Here is a 27,689-nt window from a genome sequence, read left to right on the forward strand (position 1 = left end):
ATTTTTGTTTCTTTTTTGTCTAAGTTTACGTAATATTAAACGCTAATTTAAATTTGAATAGCATGCAAGTGTTATTTAAATTTTACTTTTCAAAAATGTAATAATTTTATCGATCGATTGATTAATACGAAATTGGGAGCTCATTACGCAAAGTAATATGTCTATTACTGTGCCACGAAGGTCTTCAATGTAATGACGATATATAATTGTATTAATACAATATTTATGTATTCTTTAGTAACAATTAGCTATAAATTTCAAAGGTATGAGTATGTATTTAAATACTTATATACATATATAAATAACTATACAAGTATAATACTTCATAAGTGTTTAAATATACAAGTTGTATAAAACTGTCATTAGTTAAAAATAATATCACAGATAACTTTAGCACTTAAATTCTAGGAAAGTGTATTAGCCACTAAAGGAAATACCACAGAAGTTGTTTATTGGAGAAACATTTTAACGAAGTTTCCAAGCTCCTGCATTGTGAGATAAGAAATAAAGTTCAATGTTTGGATCCAATGATAATTACGCACGTAAGGATTCCTCTGTCTCTCCAACATAATACCTATATCGGGTGAAAGAGGTTGTTAGTATTGGAATCTGATAGCCTTGACCATAATTAAACAGTAGCCGATTGTCCTTCGTGTGATCCCGCCTGGAAACCATCGTGGTTAAATCCTGTTTAATTCATCATCATATCAGCTATTAATATTATAGTCATAGGTCTATTCAATAAACTGCCATAAGGAATGGTCCCGAGTGACTTGCTTCTACTGACTCCTTAAAATGCATTTGAGATAATCGCTACATAATTTTTTTGAGCTATGTGACCAGCCGATTGCCAATTTAGCTTGCTTAACCTTCGATTCATGTCGATCACTTTGGTTCTTATGTGGATATCCTCATTTCGGATTTCATCAGGCAAAAAGAGCATAATTTTCTTCGTAGCTCGCTGAGTAACTTGATGGTTTTTCATATGGGCAACTGCGTAGGAACATGTTTCGGTTTCGTAGGTCATCACTTGCAACACGCACTGGTTAAAGAATTTCGTCTTCAAATGGTGGTAAATTAATCAAGATAATTGATCTGAGTTTATTTTTACCTTCATTATGTACTAGTTACATGCCTGCATACATTGATATTACAGGCGGGGTACCATTATATTTTTCCTCACAAAAAATAACACCTATAGGTATTGCATCAACTGTTAACTATCCATTGCTGAACATAAGACTTTTTTTTTTTACAACACTGGGGGCAAACGAGCATGCGGCTCACCTGATGGTAAGTGACTACCGCCGCCCATGATCACTCACAACACCAGCGGCATTGCAGGTGTGCTGCCGGCCTTTTAAAAAGGAATATACTCTTTTCTTGAAGGTTATGTTGTCGTATCGGTTCGGAAATACTGCTGCTGGAAGTTGATTCCAAAGAATGGTTGTGCGTGGAAGAAAGTGCCTTGAAAAACGCACGGTGGAAGACCGCCACTCGTCCAGATGATTGGGATGAAATTTTAGTTTGTGGCGGGTTGTACGGTGGTGAAAATCAGCAGCCAGGTATCAATCCGAACAATTCCTCAGAACACTCCCCATGATAAATTCGGTAGAAGATGCACAGAGATGCAACATTTCTGCGCAGTTTCAGTGGGTCAAGTCGGACAGTAAGGCGTTGACTATCGATAATTCGAGCCGCCCGACTTTGAATGCGGTCTAACGGAAGGAGTTGGTACTGTGGCGCTCCTGCCCACAGGTGAGAACAGTATTCCATATGCGGCCTGACTTGGGCTTTATACTTCCCCATAAGGGGAGTTATCCAAAAGTTGTCACGCTTGGCAGGTTGGCAGGTGGGGTTGGCAACCACAGTTAGGCTTTTAGTGATAATTTAAGAGGGCCGCACCTCTCCATAATTAAGTTTCCTTAGTAGCCTCTACGACACCTACGGGAAAGAAAGGGGTGGCCTTATAGGTATAAAAGTGTCTATTCAAATTAATTGTATTAACTACCGGAGGAAATAAAATAAAAATAAACGTGAATGTAGAAATACATTTAAAGTATAAAAGAATTCTTTGTTCTAATGATTTTAAAGACGAGCTCTACCATGAACTGTCTGCAGACGTAAGGTGACATTAGAATGCGTTGTTCGTAGTCACATTTCGCTTTCACTTAGCACCTGAAGGTTGGGTCACGAACGATGATGTTCTAACATTACATTGAATATATTAACTGTGACATCTGTCACGTAGATATCTATATACTTTTAGCATATAATAAAAATTGCGTCTATACAATACTTATATTTAAAAATTACAGATAATTTACGACTATCTCTAAATATTACTAATATAACAGAATTTTAACTAGACGATGCAGAGGGATATTTAAAAAAAAAATAAGTGTAATAGAAGCATAGATAATAATTTTTAGAAATTTTGACTGTTCACAATTGTAATCCTGAAGATTTAACGTAAAAATTATTCTAAACTGATTTAAAATTTTTTTTTCATTAGAAATCAAAATTATACTTATAGATTGATTGATCCTCTAGAAATTTTATTAAAATCGGTTTAGTGGTTTAATTTTTTTAGATCCAAATAACTGGTTGTGCCATAATTGAAGTCGGTTTTTTGTTGGGCTCAATTTTAAATCATATAATATGTTCAAAGTAGCGGGCAAAAACTAGTAATAAGTGAAAGTAACTTATGTATACTGATTTAGAAACTTTTACTGAATAAGAACTGTGTTGAGTAATATGAATATGATTTGAAATCTTGTTTAGATACTAGATATTATTATTATAGATATTATTAATATTAGATACCTATGTAATACCAACTTAGAAGGGGAAGGGGCTGTCAGCAACAGTCTAGAATTTCCATTATTTACGATATACCCTGTTTAGTATATTCTCTGGAAATCATTGTGGTTAATTCTTTGAGTTCGTTATGTCCACCCACCTGCTTTCATCCTCACCTGTCATCCCTTATTTAATAGAATAATAGGTGATATCTCCAGCTCCATCAGTGTATACTGACAGCGTAGGCAAGGTTATAATTTCAGTATCGTCTAATAAAAAAGTTACACTAAGAAGGTACTTAACTGAGGAGGCCTATTTATTGTAGAACATAATACCCATTTGTTTATCAAATATAAACAAGTTCAGTTCGTTAGTTTCACTCAGTGGAACTGTAGCGAGACGTGACGTAATATTAATTAAGGAAATGTGGAGTAGGTACACAAACCTTGTACTCAGTAATTAGATATACTTTATGCTTTTGTTAAATCATCTTAGTTGAAGAAATTAACGAAGCTAATTTCTATTATAGCGTCAATCTAATTAAGTAAATAACTTCGTTATTAATGTAGTACGTATACATATATACATACATGCTCCGTGTGGTCCCGGCATAGAATAAGCCACCTCTTTCGTTCCCATGGTTGTCGTAAAAGTCGATTAACGGAGGACGAGAGATGGGCAGCCCTTTTAAAACATCTCCAAAGCTTTGCCAAACTCTCTGCCAAGCAACTACTGGCAAACCCCCATAAGCCTCCCCGGCTTATGTTCTGCAGTTAACAGTTAAAGGCTGATATGATGATGATGAAGATGTATACATATAATTTCGTTTTTATTTATTAATAATAAAATGATAAAATATTAGCTTTAGTAACGTATTTACATTAATAGTGACTAAATAAAAAAAGTCTAGTATATTTATATAAAGCCTAGTATTTGCTACATACAGCGATTTTGCTCGATAAATCCCTATCAATATTATGATGATGAAAATGAGTTTGTTTATTTGTTATTCGTTAGCGTCTTAACCGTTAAATCAATTATTGTGAAATTTGGTATATACGTACTAAATGAGATGAAGAAGGTTTTAGGCTACTTTATATCAACAGTCAGTGAACATATCCTGGTTATATGGACAAAGTCGCGGGTAAAAGATGGTCAGTATTTAAAGAACAAATTGTATGTTAAATTTCAATGTCACTTACGCGTATATCAAACTTTATTAAAATTTATTTGTACTTTTTTTATATACCATTGAGGTGGCAAACAAGCAACGATGTTTAAGTGTGATTGAAAAATAAATATCCTAAAATCTTTACAAACTTTTACATTTAGGTATATAGTATAAGGACTTTACAAAAGATTTGGCAGTGTAACAATAGAGTAAGAATATAATATCTGCTACTCTCTTTGGTCTAGAATATAATAACAGTCGAATGAAGGAAAGTAAAAAGAGCAGAAATCAAAATATAAATATGCCAGGCCACCCGGCCGACATGTAAAGTAACAGTAAATAACAATTTTGGTAATTATAGTAATATTCTCCTCTAATGGTCAGAGAAGCGTGGTAAGTAATGGGGTAGTAATGTTAAGTATGGCAGTAATGGGGTGTTAATGGATTGTTATGGTTAAAAAAAAGAAACGCTATTTTCATTGTTTATTATCTCGACTCAAAACATTATCCGTGGACGTGAGATCGAATCTGTGATGAAACTTTTTGTTAATTTCAATTTGTAATCGAAGTTATATTCAATATGAAGACAGCATTTCCCGTGTGGTCCCGTTATAGAATAGGTAATTTCTTTCTTTTTCGTGGGTGTCGTAAAAGACGACTAAGGGAATTTAATGTACGAGAGATCAGTAGCAGTGCGCTTCTTTATCATCACTAAAGCCTAATGCGCTTGCTAACCCACCTGGAAAGCATAACAACTACAAAATCCCGTTATGAGGGAGGTCTATGTTCAACAGTGGACAATTAACGGGCGGATATAATAAAAAAAAATAAGTATTAGAAAGGTTGGGATTAATAACGAAGACCAGCATACTCGATGATAATAAACTTCTTTATTAAATAGACTTATGAGTAAATGCAATCCCTTGGAAACCGTCACGATGAGCAAAATGACTTCAAAATCACCCCTCACTAGTACTTCGCCAAACAATAGGGTTAGGGAAGTTACTATTATAATATATATATATATATATATATATATATATATATATATATATATATATATATATAATGGTATATTAAATATTATTATTTTAGTATTGATTGATATATAGTATAATGTAACCGTCGATTACGATAAAAGACAATAAACCTATTGTTCTGATTATTTATTTATTAAAAAAAAAAAACCAGCAGCGCTTTACAAATAAAATTAACAAACATTTTATAACAGAGTAGTATGGCCAATAACAGGTTTTTCTAAATTAAATTCTCTAGATTATTTAAATGACGTTTAGAAACAAAATATATCAAAGGAACAATTTATTTGCAAAATTGTTCTATATTTTTACATTCACGTCAAATAATGTAATAATTCAGCAAAGTTTCATGTGCCATATTCACGGATGAACGAATTAATCGTGGATTATCTGATATTCTGAAATAATTGCGGTCATGCCGGACACATCCGGTTTATCAAATTATTATTAATTTTAAATCGAATATCATATTGCGGTAGTTAACAGTACAAAGTATAATTAATGTCTCTATATCACGTAGAAATATACCATAAATAAAATTATTTACTGTAGAGTAGAATGGAATAAGAATAAAATTGAATTATTTAATAATGATTATATTTTAAAAATATTATCATAGTGTAAACATTTTATTATATGGTTTTTGTATATAATTACGATATTATTCGGTATAATATTTATTACTATATTATATACTATATTATATATGTAAATGTATAGTCTTTTAGTATTTCTTGATAATTATAAGTTACAACTTTTTCGTCACCGCTGCCCCTCGATGGCTTTCTGTTTTGTCGAGTAATTATAATTAGCCGATAGAGAAAATCATACAATTTCAGTATGCTATATATATATATATATATATATATATATATATATATATATATATGCTATATATATATATATAGCAGTGGACGGTTAAGGGTTAATATGAAAATGGTGATGATTTTAACAGAACTTAACTATACATATATATCATATATATATTAAGTTATGTTGTTCAAAAAATCAGCAGTGGCTCTTTTTAAATCAATTTACAGAATTATTTAAGATAGACGATCATTGAATTCACGTTTAAGACAGTATTATTATAAATCACGATTTTCAATTTCACCAGTCGCAGTTATTTATTCACTTGAAGAGTACAAACTTTATTAACATCTGTGATATGTATCAACATATCTATGAGGTTTATTAGATGGTGTTAGTAGGTATGTAATTCTATCTAAAGAGCAGGGGTCTGCGTAATGAACGGAGCGAGACGCTGCAGTTATAAATTCTGGTAGCGTCGGGCCGGAGGAGTTATTTCCGGTGAACGATGTAGTGACGATATGATTTTTAACGATATATAAATCATGGATTTTTTAGAATATTATTAAAAAACTTTTTAAACGAGTTGAAGTGTTTTTGATACACTTATTTAAAATTGTATTAAAAAATCAATTTAAATTTTGTTGAAATTAGGAGGCACAAGGCGATATAGAAATAAGTTTTCCAATTAGAAACAATATCTTTAAATTTTATATAATTTTTACAACATCGTGTAATGTACAAATAAAATAGAGTCTAATGGAGAATTTCATCCTTATTGAGGTCAATTAAAAATAATAATGCAATATTTCTGAGTATTGTTATTAAAATGAAAATTTAAACTAATAATTGACTATTACATTGTTTATATATACCATATTATGTCAGATCTTATCTATTTTTATATAAAAATAAAAAATAATAAAAAAATAGGTATTTATGTTATTCAGTAATAATTATAACTATTTCAACATTAAATCGTATAAAATTTTACGGTATATCCGTATCTAAGTAACTTAGTAGATGATATAGATGTAATATAAAACCTAAATGTTATAATAATCTATTATAAGAATAATATCATTATATTTTCGTCGTTATTTCTCGTTCCCTTGACATAATCTCGGCCCCTATGCGGACTAAACGACACGTGTTCGATTTTTTACATCTTTTTGAATCCCTGCAAGGAGAATAGCGTAATATGTTTCGATTACCGTTGCTTTGGCTTCGTTTGGATTGAAAAATGCGTCTCTGCTCCCTATCCACTTCGCTTGCTTCCCTTTTTTTTTGACGGGGTTATAAAGCTGTTACATTTGGCTGATTCCTATTTAATATTGGATTAAAAATGGATTTTATAATATTGTCTATTCTATTGATGGAAATACGCGTAGACAGGCAAAAGCGAGTGGACTCTTAATTTCAATGAATATACCATAATAACCAAAGCAATTTAATAACGTTCTACGGCTTGTTATACGGTTTTATTTTGAAATTTACCGTTAAACTTCATTAAGAATAATATTTTCTCTCGCCCCCTAACAATATTTGACGGACACGACCACACCATCGACATTCTATTTCACGTCAATGATATATTTTGTATAATGTAATTAGGGTATATACAAACACGAGAAATAATTACTTTTTACAGATAAAATTGCTTTTAATGATCATAGAAAAAGTGACATAAAATGGTTTTAATTAACTATTTATTATACCTTAAACATTAATACCTTTTAAGTAGCAGATAATTGTTGTTGTTGGAATGAAAACTAAGCTTCCCTCGAAAGTACTGGTTTATTTATAAAAATAATCAATTTGTAAATAAACTGTATTTACAGGGAAGAGTATTATGATGTTATAAGTGTTATGCTTTCTCATTTGTGTTGAAACATCAGAGAGGAGGAAGTACGCGGATGTTCTAATTAGTACAATTTCTGCGAATTTAGCTGGAGAATTTATAAAGGAATTCGAGTGTATTTTTTATGAAGAAATTCGTGGTTAGCTTTCATAATAAGAGAGCATAACAAGTAATAAATATCGTTAATTATAAGTAATATAAGTACTTAAAATAAAACGTACATGTGTATGATTTTTATACTTTGGAGGTTGTAATGCTTTAAAGTCTTTTAAGGATGGTTTATATCAAATCTATAAATGAAAAATATATATTTATATATTTAAATATAGTTACATGATTTCTTGTTGTCAAAGATCTATAATTATGTATAGATTTTAATATGAGCGATTAGCTAATTATTTTTATAGGAAAATACGAGCAAGCAGCTACTTCAAATTGTAACAAGTTTAGAATTTTTTTAAACATGGGCAAACAAGCTGACTGCTCACCTGATGGAAAATAGTAACCATCACTTATAGACAAACAGATTCATGGATATAACAGAGTATACGCCTTTGCGCTGCCATTCCTGAAAACTAAGGTGTTATTCCTTTGTTCCCTGTAAATTCACTGCTGTATCAAACCGAAACAGCCATGCAAAAACTGGAGGAATTTTGTTGTCCCCCCTGAAAACCATCGTGCTGAATTCCTGGTGTATTTATTACGGTGGGCTAATTGACCTGCTTTTTCATTTTTACTTATCATCCCTCATTGGTACGCTGCTGGAGTATACCGGTAGCGCAAGCTGGGTTACCAATCCATTATCATCCAATAATAAAAACCATGCAAATCCAACTGCTTCACGGTAGAAACACGAATAGGACAGAGGTACTCAAATTACTTTGAAAAATTAGATTTAAATAAATTCAATAAATGTGTCAGGGGTGATCTTCTCTAGAAATTTGTCCGAATCTAGAATAAGGGCATATGCGAGGCATGCGATCTCGGCCTCCCGAGCTGCTGCAGTGTTCCAGTCCTTTCCACAACTGTAGTGTGGAAAGGACTGGAACACTGCAGCGAAAGGGGGGGGGGCTTTCCTTTCCCACATAAGTCCCTTATTTCTCTTATTCACCAATTTCCTTTACGCATTTCCAATGTTCCTTTTCTTTTTTTCTCAATTATTTCCTATATCGTAGGTGGCTGAAACCAACAACAAATGCATTCCCAAAGAAAGTTGACGTCAGGCAGGCGGCCGGTCGAAAACTATAAGTCAACTCTTTTTGTAATATGGATAAAAAAAACATATTACGCCGACCCCAAATAATAATTGTGATAAGGGTAGGCAGATGATGATAATCAATAAATCAATTGTTAGGACACAATTCCAAATCTTCGTGTACCTATCAGATTGTCAATTAAAGTTTATCTTGTCATTGGGTCCATTATAAATCACGAGTCTATAGTCAATATATGTTATCAACCGCAACGGAGGTAGACTAACCATAATATCAAAGGTTTAATCAATCAAGGAGTTCATGGCAAAATTGACTCACATGTTGTGGGCATTGAATTAGTGAGTTGTGTTAAGCCAAGTAGCCTTTTGATTCCGGGCCGCTGCGTCAACTTAAGTAATTGTTGATATTCGCTAGTTAGGTGCGGTCATCCCAACTTGTAGCAAATGTTTGGTTTGTGGTGTTCATGTAGGTATTTGCCGATCTCGAGTACAGAGATGGTTTTCATATGAATTAGACTTGCTTTTGTAATTTTACTTTACAATTCGCGTGACTAATGAAGAAAGGTAAGCGCTTTTATATTAGATATTATTTTTGGTATATGTATATACGTTCTATAAGTAAATAATAATTGTAATAGATAGATATATAATTTATTTGCATTACTTACAGCACCCAAATAAGATTAGCTATTGGTACATATTTAAAGAAATAAATCAAAACATACACAAAAAAAAAAAAAAAACAAAAAGAAAGTATATAAAAGAGGTTACACAATTTCTCGTGAGTACGCCACAGAAACACAAAAAGGTCACAACTCAGTTTATTGCTTTGTCCTCAAAAGAGTAAAACACTGATATTCTGTTGTGGCCAAAAACCAAAGTTAATCACACTAATATACGAATAAACTTATAAGATAAACAAAATTAAACAAATAAAAAACATTGAAGATATTACGTATTAGGTACGTGCAATGTCGAATTGACGATTTTGTCTTTTTTAAATTAGATGTGAAAGGCTAAGAACTGTATTCCCAACGTATTATTTTTTTGATAAAGTTTTGATGCAGCAAGTTATGTTAGTGTAACAAGTTTTCTACAGGTAAGTCGATAGAAGTGCTTCACTTATTGGAGTTAGTTGTAGACACGGAGAATATTGCAATAAAGTTAGCAAAATTAATTCAATAAAAGCTCTATCAATGCTAATACATTAATAAGGCTTTTATTGTATTACCTTTCTATATTCAACATGACTTTAGATACTTTATTATAGTACACGACTACATTACCATTAATATTCGTTAAGTATTTAACTGACCTCGAAAAGGGAAAATATTATAAATTCGACTCTATTGTTTGGTATGTTATAGGTTATATTGATAATTTGAGAACCTAAAGTAGAATTATTTTTAAAATAAAAAGTTTCGGGTTTTTATATCAAAATAATAATTAGTTAACTTAAAAAAAAAGTACTAGAGAAGATATATTATATGTTTAAGATATTATGTGAGTATGCTATTTAATCAATATTTAATATTTTAATATTTAATCAAGTATTGATTTGTAGGTATCGTACGTATTAACTACTCTACATTTGGTGATATAATTATCAAAAATATTATTATATTAATGGTAGGTATAGTATAGTATCTTAACAAAAAGTTCTAGGAAAGTGGTGTGCTTTGTTTTGCATTAAAAAGATCGTTTCTTGACATTCGTCTCTCCATATAAAAGTATGTGATCTATTCTTATAAATATCTATGACATGTATAGGACACATATACCTACTGGTTTAAGTCTAGTGATGCGTAACTAACTTGGCTTTTAGTATTGACCCCATCACTGCAGGGATGTTGAACACGAAGGAGGTAAGTGAATAAAATTTTGTAGTTAATAATTAGTACGAAGCTTAGCGTGTACATAAAATAGTACAAGTAAATTATAATTAGTATTCATTACATACAGATACATATATACACACAAACACACACACACATACACACACACACACACACACACACACACAGAGAGAGAGAGAGAGAGAGAGAGAGAGAGAGAGAGAGAGAGAGAAAGAGAGAGAGAGAGAAAGAGAGAGAGAGAGAGAGAGTCTTTTACATTAAAAAAAGTTTTAATTGGCGATAACTATATCTACGTAAAATTCTTGTTACATTTTTTATAAGAACCTTTTTGTTTAAATTATCATGATGAAAGATATATGTCATTCTTTATTTTTGCATTCAGTATATCACATCAGTATCAGCCGTTTGTAGTAGTAGATGGCAACCCTAAACTGTACAGGAGTATTCGCTTCGATTTCCTTTGTCTTTAACGAAGTGAATAGAACATAGTTGCTTGTATGCAATTTATAATGAGTATCATTCTGTTGTTAGTGATAGTATTTTACTTTATATTTATTATTAAATTAAAAATTTGATAGTTAATTTGACCAAAAATGGAGTTTACTCTTTATCTTAATTAATTATTCACCTATACTAAAATAATATAATATTTCATCCTCATATTAGCCCTTAATTATCCACTGCTGAACATAAGCCTCCCGTTGGAGGTTTTGCCATGCTTGGCAGGCGGATTGACATCCGCAGTTAGGCTTTAGAGACGTGTTATGATGGACGCTGCTGCCCATCCATTCCCTCCTTAGACTACTCTTACAACACTTAAGAGAAAGGAAGGGATGGCTTATTCTATACCGGGACCACATGGCGATTATAATATATATTTAATAAATTAGTATTTAAAATAAATGTAAATAATGCGACTGTATGACGCAACTGTATAACTTTACAATAAACAATACGATAGTTTTCGGGTCAATGCATCACGAATTAGTTATGAAAACTACGTATTAAAGCATGAAAGTAACTCAGTTCTCAGAAATTGTTCTTAATATCTTAACCATTTTCACTGTAACTTCGTAATAATTGTTGTTACTTGTCACTGTTTGTATTTCAACAATTCAAATTTTCCTCTTTGAGACAAAATTTGTCATACACTCCTTTGAGCTAATTTTGTGAATAAATATTGTTTTGTTTATAATAAAATTATCGTCGTTTGTTGCATCTTTATATAATTTGATAATTAATAAATTTATTTATATTTTGCAAAGAGTATCATGGGTTCGTAATATTTGAAGGTTTTTACTCCATACTTTTATTATATGTTTTTCATTTAGAAACATACAGTCACAATTAATGAAAATTCTTTGCGTTACAGAATCCGAAATGAGGATATCTGCAAAAGAACTAAAGTGTCCGACATAGTCCGAATAATAAGAAAGCTGAAGTGGCAATGGGCTGGTCATATAGCTCAAAGTTGCGATAACCGATGGAAAAGAAAGTTTCTTGAATATCCACCTTGTATGGGCCAACACAGCGTAGAACAATGCACCATTAGATGGAGCGACGATCAAATATATTGTAGGGAGCCAGTGCATGCAGGTAGCTCAGAATCGTTTCTTATGGCAGCAGATAGATAATGGCTGGTATAATGACTGATGCTGATGATGACTACAGAAGATGAAGAGACCTATAGTTTGCAATATCAGGTTATTACACATGCGTTGCCGCTCCTGAAGAAATCTTTTTAGTCCTTTTTTTTGAAGAACCCCATGTTGGTATCTTGGAAAAACCTCGATAGGGAGCTCATTTCATAATCTGAGCGTTCGAGGGAGAAACCTTTTCTGAAACTGCATTGTACGCGACTATCTAGGCTCTAAGGTATGGGGATGAACTCCTTGTCAATAGCGAGCTGTACGATCGTAGAAAGTAGCCGTGGGTATCATATTGATTAATTTATCTGAGCACAGTCCGTTATACAAACAGTAGAATACGCAGTGGCAAAATCTCTTCTAAGACTTAAGGGTTCAATACCACTTGTAAGTTTGGGATCATCAACAATTCTTATAGCTCGTCGTTGCAATGAGTCGAAGGGTTTAAGCTGGTATTTAGGTGCTCCCGCTCATAAGTAAACAATACTCCATGTAGGGCCGGATTTGCGATTTATAGCGCATTAATCGTTGATCCAATCTGAAGTATTGCTTTGATCAAAAAAATTCGGTGTACTTACCGAGTTTTTTTGATGCCAGTTTATCTTCGAGGTAACCACGGAACTATACGTCACTAAATATATCGATATTAAGGATCCTAATGCTTTTAGAAATGTTAAGAAATATGCCCTGGAATTGTATAGACACAGCAAATTGGGATTTTTTGCAGTAAATGCGTAAGTTTGTGTAAATATATAATTAATTTGTACACCGTTTTTTGGAAGATAAATTATTAAAATTAAACAAACATAAGAGGCTCAGAATAATAAGCAAATATATATATTTGCAATTCTGAAACTTTGTGGCAAAAAGCGGTCGTGCGTTCAAACATCCATATTCTACAAATCTGCATACGCACGACTTGGCTGACCGATGCAGTTGGAATACGTACTGTATTTGTAACACTATGCGACGTCACGTTACGATATACAAGTTGGTATCATTAGAATACAAACGTGCTTTCTCTAACTTTTTAGTAGAAATTCTCACATCATTTTCTCTCTACATTTTGGTATAATATTTGTATCACACGGTCTTACAGGAAAAAGCTAAATATCCGTACAAACATATTTAAAATCAACGGGATTTTTATGATGTTTCTAAATTCAATTGTTTTATAAAAAAGTAACAAAGAAAAAGTTTTATGAATAAAATTCTAGACAATAAGCTACTATATTTTTTCTGCAATTCTGTCGAAATTATAATTAAAATATAATCAATCAATATATATAAAAAAACGTAATTATTCGCTATCTGTACATAGAAGATTTATAAGAAAAACTATTATAGAGAGGTTTTATGAACGCTATAGAACTCAAAACAATGATTTTTAGAAATTTTGTCTGATTGTCTGTACCTTTGTGTACGCTAATCTCAGAAATATCTTAATCAATTTGAATGTGGTTTTAACCAATGCGTTGCGATTTGCTTCACATAACATTCAGTGTTTGTTTTGCTCCAATCGGTTCATAAATAAAACAAATATATTAATCTAAAGAATCACATATAAAAAGCTATAAAATAAGTAGGTAGTACATCATATTTTATTTTAGGATGTTTTATATACCGATTCTCACGAGCAGCGCCGCGGGATACACCTAGTAGAAAATATAAATAGTCATCAAGTAAGAAATTCTCATATTATACTTTTCCTATATATTACATGATACTCGTATCATAGAAATAAGGTAAATGAAATAATACAGAAGATACGTACAAGTAATATATATTTTTTGTGAAATGTCTAAAATTAAAGGAAAATCATGAAAATGTAACAAGGAAAAAGTTTCGAGAGCGAAATCTCGACATTTTAAAGAATCAGCTAAGTATTACCTTTTTTTTTGTAATATTATAGAAAATTTTGTTACCAGGTTATGTTCCAGTTAGAAACTTTTGAAAAAGATGCTATTTTCAATCACCTAGGTTCTTTTATGATATAGGCTTAGACTAACAAAGTTCCTTATGAAATTCTAACTAGATCGGAAGACAATGGATTCAAGAAAACACCTACTAGTTTAATAAGTAATTAAAACTTCTATTATAACATAATGTATACCCAGTTACCGTATTTTTCTAAAGTCGACCTGGCTAGCGGCAGAATCTCAGTAGCTTTCGTTGGAGCGAATTGTTATAACCAGACATGACAGACTAAAAACTAAAGACTGAGCTGAGAGAAGAGTTCACTAAAGATTAGAATAACATCTTAGAGAATTTTATTTAGCTATCATCTATATCGTGAACTGGTGTTATTTTTTTTATTGGATGAAAATGGAATGGTAACCCCGCCTGCGCTAATGGGATACGCTGGCGGAGCACCAGTGAAGGGTGTTAGATGAGGATGAAAACAGGCCAGTTAGCCCATCATGATGAATTCATCAGGAATTAATCATGATAGTTTCCATGGGAAATCGCGAGGAAGTCGACCTGGTTGGATATATTGCTAGCAATGGGATTCTTAGTCCTCATTACTAACAATCCCTTTTCCCCCCTAACTGAACTGAACTGGTGTAGGGTTTATGTAATAACAAGGCCCTATTAGTAGAAGCATTGTTATTTATTTCACCCAATATACCTACTTACCTATGGTAGGGATTAGCTAACTAACGAGGTATATTAAGTACATAGATGATTACGAATACAATGGGAGTGAGCTTATCTTGTAATACGCTAATCAAATATTCATTTTCTTTGTATATACTCACAGTGACGTTTCCAATTATAGCGGCTGTCAGAACAGTGGATGCTATTATCATGTTTACGTGAACACAATAGAGGCTAAAATGTCGTATACTTCTTTGACGAGCAACATTATGTATTCTGCAATGCTGTTTAGACCCGTAAAGGAAAAGTTGTTAATAAATTGAACGAGGTAGTCTATTAGTTGCTATATACTTCATATCATTTTCTAGTACTGAAAAGGATAAATGACTATAATGGGTATATAATGTATAAAAGGAAGCAATTATTTTGATATATATTTACATATGTCATTTTAGAATAAGAGAAGAAAATTCCTTTTATATTTAACCGTATAACTTGCGAAATTACCTCATAATACAAGTATATGTTCAGAATTAAAAAAAATGTATTAAATTATATATATATAATTAAAGGAAGTTAATTAGAGAATGAAAGTTTGTATGGAGGATGCTGAAAAATTACATTCAGCGTAGGTATATAGTATCTAGAGAGGGACTATATCAGATCTTGGGGCCTACAATGAAAAATAATCAAAATATTATATACTAAATGATAAATTATGCAATTTACTTCGTATAACTTAAATCCAATAAATTTAGTTGAAGTCAATGACATATTAAACCTCAAATATATTATAATTTGATCGAACGAAATGGAAAGTCTGTAGTAACCGTACGAATCCCATGATATTTGTTTTAAGAAAAGTTAGAACTTTCGGTAGAAATTTGGGATTTGTTATTTTGTGGCTTTTGGTTCTAAACGTTGCAAGAGCTCGATCACATAGCATTATGTTATCGATGTTCCGTGTGCTTTGATGTGTATGTCAAGGATGTAATGATGAGGTTTTGGAACACAACTATTTGGCCAGTCTGCGGTTTGCGGCTGCATTGATTACGACGTCGATTGAATGGGCCAGCTTGTTTGCGTTAAGCACTTCATGTAGCCTTAGCTTTGTATTGGAATCTACGTCTAAATTGCTTTCATTAATACCAACTATTTATTCTTATAACTTGTTCTTTAATGTATATATTTTAATAAAAAAAACACCATATAAATATATTGTTTTCGATGAAGTTGTTTATGAACTGTACTATAGTGAAAAAAGTAAAATTATTTAAAAGAAACGAAAACATATCCATAGGTAACTAGTTTGTGCATTTTATCCAAAATTACTTTTGTCTTCAATCGTCAGACCGAAATATTATACATGTTTTTAAAAATTCAATTAAGCACGTATCCAGTGAACAATTTCGTTCATTATAAATTAACAATCAATCGGCGTTTCCTACACGCTCCCCTTGCTTTGACCAGGTCTCAAGGGAAATCTTCGCCCATTGGTATGGAGCACTATTAGGTACATTACTATACTGCACTTTACGTCTTGTATCCGGCTTATGGCTACTTTCCGCCTTCACATAATGTATCCGTGTTTACAGCGACGTTTTTACAAGAAATATACCTTTGGGTTCTAAGGCTGACACGATTTCGATTTCAATAGGCGCCTTTCAGCGCTGACTTATTTATTCGCGTCTGTCGTTCCGACGCGGGGGACGTGTCTGCGTTTCGTTTTAGGTAATTATGTCGATTTTATTTCATGGAAGTTTATTTTTTGTAAGAAAAGTAACAACCAATTCTGATAATTTTTCTTCTTTTGTAAGAAGTGAAGTCAGTGAAATTAGCTCGGATTAAAAATTGGTATTAGTAGATCATCATCATCATATCAGCCATTATCTGTTCACTGTTGAACATAAGCTGTCCCCATAGTCTGTCATAAGAAACAGTCTTGAGTCACTTGCGTCTACTGACTTGAGGCAATGCATTTGAGGTCGTCATTTCATCTACCACTAGACCCCCATGTAGTCTATATATAATTAAAATTTTGATATTCTTGTACAAACATTTTAGTTTACTTTCATTTCTGAAGCTAACACAGAACATTAAAATATTAGACTAGTATTTAATTTGTCATAGTATTCTATATAAGTAAGAATAAATGATTAAATGTGTTGCTAAGCGCAAAACTCGAGAACGACTAAATTAATTCAGATATTTTTACAAATATTCGTTGAGATCCTAACAACTGTAGACGGATTCTCATAATCCAATAGCTTTTCACAGAACATTGTCTGTTGGGTCAACTAGTTTATAAAATATAAATGTTGATAAAGATACAATGTATATTAAGCCCTCCTCCATTTCTTCATTAAAAAATAGTCAATGAACAATTTGCACCGCTAGTTGTACAATATGTTGTATTTAATTTGCACCGGCTCGTATAAACATTGAGACAATAGATCGCTCGGCACGTAATTGTTTCTGTTCCTCCCATCCTGTGACAATGGTGGTTCACACAAGCTGTTATATAACCTAGGCACAACGCTCTTTGGGGACGTGTTTTCCCGTAACGACGCTGCTTTAGACATCATTTTCATGCTCCGCAAAAGCATTCCCAAATGTCAACCGAATAAACCTCTTGAAGACCCCAAAAACATTGTCCACACTGCCCGCGTTTATAAAGGAAATGACAACAATGTATTAACATTCTGTGTATGACGTACTTCGTAAATGCACGCACTATTAACAGCTATCAGAAATGACGACATCGCGATTAGATCCTAATTGGAAATTCGATTGGATTGGTTTAATTAATTAATGTTCGATATAGCAAAGCGCTCCGATGCCACTGTTTGTGAGTTCTATTGTTTTGCAGTTCCACTATTGGCTATTGTAGTTAACATTGAATTAATCTATAAGCGTTCATATTATTCAATTAGGTATATATACTGTTAACCATAATAATAATTAAAACAAACAAGTGGATTAGATTGTTTCCTAAACATTACATAAAACCGGCTTTCTTTGAATGCTACAGACAGACTAATAACTATAATGGTTGTGAAGTAAATATTATTGTTTATTATTTAGAGTCATAATAACGGTAAGAACAATTTTAACTATATACATAATATGATTAAAATATTTTAATATTTATTTTTTGGTTGAAAACATCGTAGCATGGTTGAATATATCATTCTATATTCCAAATATGTATATAATAAAAATCTATGCTAAATACTACTAAACATCAAAATGATTAGATAAACTGTTAAGGCATTAATAGGTTAAGGCAACAACATAAATGCTCACTTTGATAGTTATATTAATAAAAAATAGTAAGGGTCGATAACAATTGCATTATAACTATAATTAAGGAATGTACTCACGTGATGTATAATGTCGGTGGCAGCGTAAAAACTCTCGTGCGGGTCAGGCCGTTTCATCATGTACGGCCGCGGAAATTCTGGGTCTTCACAGATCTCTAAGGACAAGAGAGAAATGTGTTAAATTTTAAATATAATTGATCCTGTAATACAAGTGCTGTTAATATAGCGTTATTGCTGAATTATAACGTAGTATAAATAATTATTGCTATAAATTATTTCTTAAATTTTTGTTCATGTATGTCACACATAAGACTATATTCAGATATTATATGAAAATTGACCAATTCTAGCGAAAGCAATGACGTCATATTGTCTAATCATTTTTTACCAGTATTTTGTTTGGTGATATGGTGGTGTATTTTTTCTGTCATTAAGCAACAAGTCAGTAAAAATTTAGAATTGCTACATTACGAGCATAAATGGAGAAACACTAAAGTGTACGCATAGTATTATAAAGTTTAAAAAGCAATGAATGGATACATCCTAAATAACGTGAATGCAGAAATAAAATTATTGAACCACATTAAAACATTTCAATTCATTTACGAATAATAGACATTATAGTCTGAATGGAAACGAAAATCTTATTGGAGTTAACTTAGGTTTACTATTTTCATGGGCATCGCTCAAAGATACCAGAAGCTGGGAACCATTATCGTGTGCTCAAGGCGCATCATCCTTTCAATATGGCGTCTGAACAATGGCCGCTCATCCGCCCGGACGTCCGGCCGCTGTAACGAGCGCGCCTCCTATCTACCAGTATTCTTTTCAAGGGTCTATAGGTCTATAATGTCATTTCTCCTGGATTTTAGTTGAGATTGGTTTTTTTAAGATTCTCTTTATTGAAATTGGAAATTTTTTCTTGTGGCTGTGTGTATTATTGTACACCTTGAAATTTTATATCATTTAAAAAACGTTTTAGAACGTCAGACATATACTAACACACATTTATTAATAATGCTATTTAGTAATATGAATTGAAAAAAAATATCAAACATATTGTTAAAATTAGTTTTTTGTTGACAGTTTTACATATAAGAAAAAAAAAATGCAATTAAAAGTTTTGTTACATATAAAAAAAGGAAGTAAAAACCAAATGTTAATGCATTTAACAGGCACGTATGAAATGGAGAGAATCTAATAAAAAAAGGTGTTTTGTATTACTGTAACCTTTTTTGTTTGATCGTCCAAATTAAACCTGCGCGATTGGCTCCGCGCTTACTTTTAGTTCACGATTAAAAATCAATATCGGAAAAACTTTTTGTACAGTTAGATGTTTGAGGAACTTTAAGTTAAAATAATTATGACTGTGCTTTTGATGTAATCCTTGTCTTATAAAGGTAAACAAACATTTTTTAAAGACAATTCATAAATACACCATAAATAATCGAGACTAAAGACGGAGATAGATTCTTTGTGACAGCTATTAATCATTTCACATGTAATACATATTTTATTTATTAATATAGGTATAATATATAGGGTCTTCAGTAAACGGAATCTGAGTGATCAGCAAAAAGTTTTACAATGTAGCTCTAACCTTAAACGTTCATTTAAAAATGGATATAATTTGTAATAGTAGCAATAAATTGATGTTGTGTAAAGATTAGCAAGTTGAAACGGGAACGGACCAGTCATATAAGTGGAAAAATTTACAAGAAAAGTCTGAAGTGATTCTTTGCTCAACATAAGTCAACCCAATCCAGCTATAAAGCAAGGCCTTGACCTACCTATATCTATATTATCTGTCCCCTGTAACATTTTCGATGCTTTTATATAGTTGAAGGTAACTGCTTATCTCCAAGTGAGTCGTATAGTTGCTAAACTCATGTTCAACTCAAGAAAATAATCTCTATTTTTTTTTAGAAACATATCCACCACCAACAGTTTCTTTAATGAAAGCCCTTTGTTAAATTCCATAAAAGCTATATCGCTGTAGTCAGTATTTGAATATTATGAAATATATTTAAAACTTGTCGTTTTCAAAAAGCGGGCTCGTTAAGGAATCATTAGGGCGTTTCGTTTCTAGCTATTCGAGTAAGAGCCGGGGGAAAGTAACAATCCACCAGCAAGCGTACTCGAAAACCTAACGAGTGCAGTGAAGGGGCGAGTCAAGTGTCGCGGACGAGCTAACTAGCGCCAGTCGGAAAAAACACGTTGCGGGCACAAATATAGTGTTGTAAGGTGTAAGTTACAAGCGAAAATAACAAATTCTATATTATTTATCGTGAGGTTATTTTTATACTTATTTATTTGCTGTGTTTATGAATAACTATTGTTTACAGAGAGCACTCCACTATTTCAGACACCGGACTAATAACAACATTAACTAAATATAAACTAAATTTCATTATGAAGTTGGTAAGCTTCGTCAGAAGCTTTTGTATACAATGGAGTTGCCTACAATTTCTGGGGAAAATAAAACGTGCGAGTATTGCGTTCTGAATGGTTGAAGAGGTAATAGAACGTATAGTAATAATTGTAAAAAAAGGCAATTTAATGTCAATCGCTCCACTTCAGGATTCGTTAATCATTTTTGATTGGCACAACAATTACTCATTATAAATTCCATTATAATCGGTATCCTATTAAAGTAACAAACTATAACAAACATTTAAATATCTCTTATTTATAATATTACTAAATTATTATGATGATGCATTTACAGAGAGTTATAATTGTCGGACATAAAGTAGAATTTATAAGAGCATTATATGTCATATTTAAAACACATGGGCTCGGGGTGCGGTCAGTTCGGAAGAGAAGAAGGCTTGGCCATGTTGTACGGAGTGATACTATTATTTGTATTGTGGTACAACTGTGTTCTACTATATAGCTGTTGGTCAATGTCCTGCCTGAATTTTGTAGCAACCGTATTACAAAACTTCGAAACACAAATTCGTGGTTGAATCGTGAGCCAATTCCCGAAGCAAGCTTATTGCTCGTACGGCGGCGTCGAAATATGAGTACTCGACTTCAGAAATATGAAATTTCAAAGTATTCCAGTTTATATTTAAATTCAAATATTTCAGACAGTTTGCAAGATAAATGGTTGATTATATATTTTAAAAAATGTCTGATTTAATAGGGTGGTCAGAGTCTTTACTGACCATTAATTATTTGATTAATAACCTATATTTTTAAACAGTTTCAAAAAGGAGGATATTGCCATTTATTCGGTTTTAAGTATGTAATGGGATATGTCGCTGATAAAATTCTGAATTGATTTTGATAATTCCTTTTGCTATTGTTGTTTACTTACACGTACATGTTAGTTTTTTAACAGTTTTTTAAATTAGTAGTTATCGGTATTAAGGTGACTATTTTTTTTGCAAAGAATTTGTGATATATGAGTAGGTATATCAGTCAAAAGAAATAAAAATTTTGAATGTTAATATAATTTACCACATTTCATCACATCTAAACATTAAATCGATTATTATCAAACGCACCTCCATAACCACCCTTACAAAAACAAATTACAAATAAAAAAGATTTTGATACCGCTAAATCCGTTTGGGATCTACGATGCCAAAGGTAGATACACAGGGGCACAAGTAGATACAATCTCGAAACTTATAAACAATTTAAGTAATGGTGAGATAGTAAATAGAAATCACTCGCCCACGAATATATAGTCTAAATATATTATTATACATACTGGAGTATAAATAATGTAATGAAGACTCGGTAATGATGGTGTACTAAATGCATTAAGTATACAATGCATGAATACAATTGGTATACTCAGTATAAGTGAAAGTAAATAATTATTTCAGTTGCACTGAGCATTAAAGTTAAACATTATTGCGACGAGGGATAGAACCCCTGTTTGCGGAGCAAAAAACCTATACTAGTTTGTTCATTTGTTGTATTGTTTACAATTAGGGTCAAGCCCCATGGATTAAGAATCCCTGACTTTATTGCACTTTTCTGCTTTTATCTGTTTGCCATTGTTTCATCTATTTTCGAGTTGGAACGTGCCCGCAGGTATTTTCGGATGTCGAATCACTGGTTTTCCGAGTAAATAAAGTAATTAAAGCAAATATGTAAACAGGGTAGGAACGTTCACTTGTGTGGTATTAACGGTACATTCGAACCAATTCCTAATCAATAAGAACGTGGCTTGTGTTTAATTTACAATTGTGAGTATATATTTCGTATCGGTAATCTGTCGTGATTCTCACTTCATTTTAAAAAGACGTGAATACGACTACGTCAAAACAATCTTTCTGTAATTTTTATTTTAATTGTCAGTTTATAGTCGCCATTTTTATTTTAAACTATTATTATTAGTAAATGAAAATTTCTATTTTTATTCGCACTTGTCTTAATTATGGGGATCTTATAAAATTATGGGTATGAAACGAAATAATTAACTTAAAGCAATATATAAACAAGGTAAAAATGTTTACGTATCCTGCCAGATACAACTAGATAAAAAAATAAGCAGTTACTTTAAGGTAAGGTACATATAAATGAGTTAAAATACTTACCGAAACTATGTAAAGATATAGTCATATTTCTACAAAAATTATGATAATATTTTAATATTTTAATGTTAATAAAAAAGTTGTAGCCGGTTAGAAATGAGTGTATTTGTGTGCATGTTGCTTATAAGTGTTTGATTCTTAGATCCGTTATAGTTTAATTGTATGTGTAATGCTGTGCTTTGTATATAAGTTTCATCATTCATATATTATTAAATCATATAAAATTATTAATATTATAAAAAAAATTAACTAACCATTATATTCGTTCTGATCGTGTGTATCCCGTTTATCACGTCGCCCCAGAGTTTCCCTCCAAATATTGTACGGCTCCCTGTAATCCTCGTCAACAACCGCCGGCCTGAAAACAAAGATTTTTTTAGCTAACATAAAAAGCGTATTAAAAGGTCTTCCTTTTTAAACCATACTAATTCAATTAAATCACGTACAGAATTTAGGTCTGATGACCAGTCTTTCCTTTTACGAAATTGAGCCTCCTAATATTTACCTATAAACAGCTTTAGGGATTTTCAACAAGCACAATTTTGTAGTTTTAACTAATGAAACTTTCATCGGCATTTTAACCTTCTATTACATTCATCGCTTAACATAGCTGCCTACATTTTTTTATATGTCAGTTGAATTCTTACCTGAGCATATGAATTGGTGGGCAGTTGGCAAGAGCTAGTGCCAATCTAGGAGCTCGGCGGTTATTCCTTGAATTAGAGTTTCCATGACGTAATGAAGGGCAGAATGGTTTCTTAAGCATGTTTGGAATTCGTCTTCGGGTCCGTTTTGCTAGAAGGACTGCCGTTGCTGCTATGAACGCCCCTCCACCCACTAAAGCTCCACAGGCCAGTCCTACGGAGACTCTAAGCGAAGAGTTTCGTTTTTTTCTAGAAGACGGTGGTGTATCAGTTCTGTAGTACTCTTCAAGAAACTCTGATGATGCGTTGATTGTTGTTGGAACTGTTAATAAGATATTACGTTATTAAAATAATAGAAGTCTCAAAAATCTTTCTCTAAATATTAATTTAAAAAAATGGGGAATATTGTTTACTAGAAAATAACAATTATAGTATGTTTGTTGATGCATATATTTACACGATATTATAATATTATCTATAACATTTCATTATTATTATAACTATATAGGATCAGCAGAGATATTTTAAATAAATTTATTAGAAATTAAATACAATATGACAATTAAATGTTACAGAAACCTGTCGGTTTATAGTACTGTGAATTTAATCAATGCGTATGCAACCTAAATTATAAAGAGTAAATTGATTTCTTTTACATTCTTAAATAGTATGCCCACAGGTAATTACAAAAAGAAACACTAATAACAACAGAGGTAATTTTTAGATCGTCTGAAAGCACCTTGATAACCAACCCAACGTATTGAATGAAGGCAAACAGCGCCCCGTCTAAGGCTAAGACAATGCAAGGAAATGAATAGGTGTCGAGCGCAGAACTAATTGTTGGGTCACAATGGAACGGAACTTAGCTAGACCCTGGAAGGTTTTGTATCTACAGCAATGGAAGCCACGGGAGACGGAGTCTTTATGACTTATTGTAGTATATCATTTGTGAGGTAATTTTTAAACTAAGAAGTATCAAAATATCGTAAACCTATAAAATCTATGTTTTTATACCAATCAAATGCATGTTAAAATAAACCTGAATTTAAAGAATAAGTGTCTTAGAGAGACTTAAGTTTTTTTGTGCCTACTTTCCATGCGGTGACAGAGTAAGAAGAGTTCTTTTATGCTCCAGCTGTCTTGATAACAATACTATAGAACGCATCTTCAGTGGTGGAATATTCTTGTATGGAGGTACTTATAGAATAGTTTTTTATGCACTATAAATTGCAGCAAGACTATAAGCAAACTTTTTTTTTAATAATATGAATATTATAAAATATATTATATCGCTTTTGGTAAATCCCTTGCGAAGCCAACCACATAAATGGAGAGCATGAAAGTTTAATTTGGAGGTAGCTGGTAGACTGACATAACAATGCTCTTGCATTCATGTCTATTAATTAAGGGAATGCTTATAATATGCGTAGCTCTATAATATCTAAGGAATTCTATGTATTATATAAGCTTATGTATTATGGATAACCATATAACAGTAGGTAAGTTTGAACAATGAGGCAACTGCATGTAATTAATTCATATGTTCTTCAAACGTCAAATCATTAATTGTCAAATGAACATTGTATTTTGTCGATGTAAAGCCGTATGTGTGTAATATTAAATTCTTGGCTTTGTGCATTTAAACCTATTATCATAGAAATTGGTTAGTCTAATATTGAATTGTCGGGTGTGGCAACAGTAACTCGGCGGAGAATCAGAGATTTATAAACAATATTTATTTTTGTTAGAAAGTCTTTTTTAAATATAGATAAAGTATCGTATCTTTTCTACCTTTAACTACACCTTTTCCGGTCTATGACAAGGGCAAATAAATATATAATTAAAGTAATTATTGACTATGAGATCCAACAATACACTAAAATAGCTGGAATTATAAAACACAAAGAGAAAATTACTTTGTCAACAGAGTCAGATAGCAAATTATAAGTCAAAGTCTGAAGTTTGATAACAAAGTGTCATTTTCAGTCATTAAAGTTTGAAGCCAAAACGAATGAAAATTTCCAAATAGGCCGAGTAGTTCAAACACGAGTGAAACTAGATTTGAGCTTAAAGGTGAATGGCGGAGTGCCAGTGTGATTGTCGCTAAGTGCCAAGAGTTAATTCTGTGCAAATTTCCCGTTGTGGGCGGAGGTAATGCGCTGTATATCAAATTGACAGATGAAACCACACCATTATGGAAAGTTAGATCAAAATTAAAGTCTCCATTCACGTTTATGTTATTGTTTCTTAATAATAGTATTAATGATCAATTATGAAAGATGACTTCATACAACTATAACGAATGTTGAGATGAATGTGTGGTATATCAAGAATGGATAAGATCAAGAGTATATAAGAGGAAGTTTATAAGTAGTGCCAATAATGGAGAAGACGAAAAGTAGTCGTGTGTCATGATATGGACATGTGATGCGTAGGGAAGAAGAGAATGTGGTAAGAAAGGTATTATGTATGAATATGGATAGTTATAAGTGTAGATGAAGATATAAAAAGAGACGAATGGACTGTGTAAAAGCTGACATGGACAAAAATGGAGTGATTAGTGAGATGATTGCAAAAAGATGTGAATGGAAGAAAAAACATTACAACGAGCTCGAATAGATATGGGGGAAAGGCAGGAGTTTAATATATAATATGTAAATAAGTGTTAAGTCGATAATACTATTATGACCAAAATACAACGACAGTCAGCATATTGGCACCATATACTCGTATATGCCACCTTAATTAGATACCTATTCCGGAAGCTAGAGATTTATCATTTTAGTTATTATACAATGTATCTTACGTACCTATTCTTTGTGAAATCACAAATACAAATAAAATATTATAATCAAGATTTACCTTTCTTGTTATGTGACAAACCCAGATAGGCAGACATTTGCATTAGCAAATATTAGTTAAAAGAGGGCGATAAAAATTATTTCAGCAATTGTTTTTCTGTAATTCCATACATAAATAGCAAAAGTATGGCGAATTATGTTTGTTTCTATTGTTTTTTTAGAGATTAATTCAAGCAAGTAAAAATGTTAATCAGTAATAATTTATTAAATGAATTAAAAAAATTAGAACGTTATCAATGCGGATATGACTAGAAATTAAATAGTCTAGTAACTAATAAGTTTCTCTTTTTATTTGACTTTTAACGATTCTGTTATCGAGTGAGCTACAACATTGCAAAAGTCGGGGATTCGTATCAAAATTAATGTGTTATCACATTGACATCGCAGAAATCGTGCAATAATTGCTAACAAATATTCATTTAATGTAATAAATAGCACGAATTATGACGTTTAGTGTATAAACTGCTATTATAAATGCATTTCTGTTTTTTCAATCGCTCTATAGATGTAACAACATTTACTGTTGAACGCTTGCTAATTGAGTTTGCATAATAAGAAAATGAAGATCGATAGAGATTACATTGTAATTATCAGCTATCGTAAACCGATTGCAAGATATGTAATTAACCTGCGAGTTGCTTGTACGAGATATGTCTAAATTGTGGTAAAACAGTGAAACATCATACTCTAAACGGGTGCAATCTGTCTTCTTAATATTACTGCAGGTATGAAGTACAGAAGGCGAAGTTGTTGGACCAGATGAAATACTAGTAGAAGTATGGAAGTTATTGGGAGAATATGGGCAAGTGGCTGACTTTATTTTTCAATAAGTTGTTGCACAAATTGACGATCTCTAACAAATAGTGCATTAGTTATTTAGTGTCCATCTTTAAAAATAAGGGTGAAGTGCAAGACTGAAATAATTATCGGGGAATAAGGTTCATGTATCACAGTATTAAAGTTTGGGAGAAAGTTATAGGGAAGTGATTGCGAGAAGAGCTAAATGCCTCAAAACCAGTTCGGTTTATGCCAGGTTAGAGTATCATAGATGTCATATTTTCACTGTGTCAGTTATGTGAAAAGTACAAAGGTACTTATCATCATCAAAGTACATCGCATAGTTTTGGGATGAGCTCTAAAAAAAATGTGTACCTGTGAAGTATGTAGAGTTAATTCGAGCAATTAATTTCGTACATATATTCGATCGGCGGCTGGCAACATTAACGACTTTAATGTGGCCGTGGGTTTTCACCAAGTATCGATGTTAAGCCTTTACCTCTTCTTGCTTGGAAATCGAATTTATAGGAGGAGACC

At 32.1% G+C, this 27,689-nt stretch overlaps 1 protein-coding gene across 1 annotated transcript in view; it reads right to left on the bottom strand.

The window, feature by feature from the left end:
- Nucleotides 1-27,689, bottom strand: part of LOC113518090 (discoidin domain-containing receptor 2-like) — a 252,127-nt gene that overhangs the window by 33,743 nt on the left and 190,695 nt on the right. Inside the window, exons 9-11 of the mRNA XM_026902858.3 lie at nt 23,518-23,836; nt 23,125-23,228; nt 18,378-18,472 (exon numbers count right to left, since the gene is read on the bottom strand). Coding sequence (XP_026758659.1) covers nt 18,378-18,472; nt 23,125-23,228; nt 23,518-23,836 — 518 coding nt within the window. The remainder of the gene's footprint in view (nt 1-18,377; nt 18,473-23,124; nt 23,229-23,517; nt 23,837-27,689) is intronic.

This window comes from Galleria mellonella, unplaced genomic scaffold (assembly GCF_026898425.1).
Source record: "Galleria mellonella isolate WM207_F2 unplaced genomic scaffold, CSIRO_AGI_GalMel_v1 utg33, whole genome shotgun sequence".
NCBI classification, from domain to species: domain Eukaryota; kingdom Metazoa; phylum Arthropoda; class Insecta; order Lepidoptera; family Pyralidae; genus Galleria; species Galleria mellonella.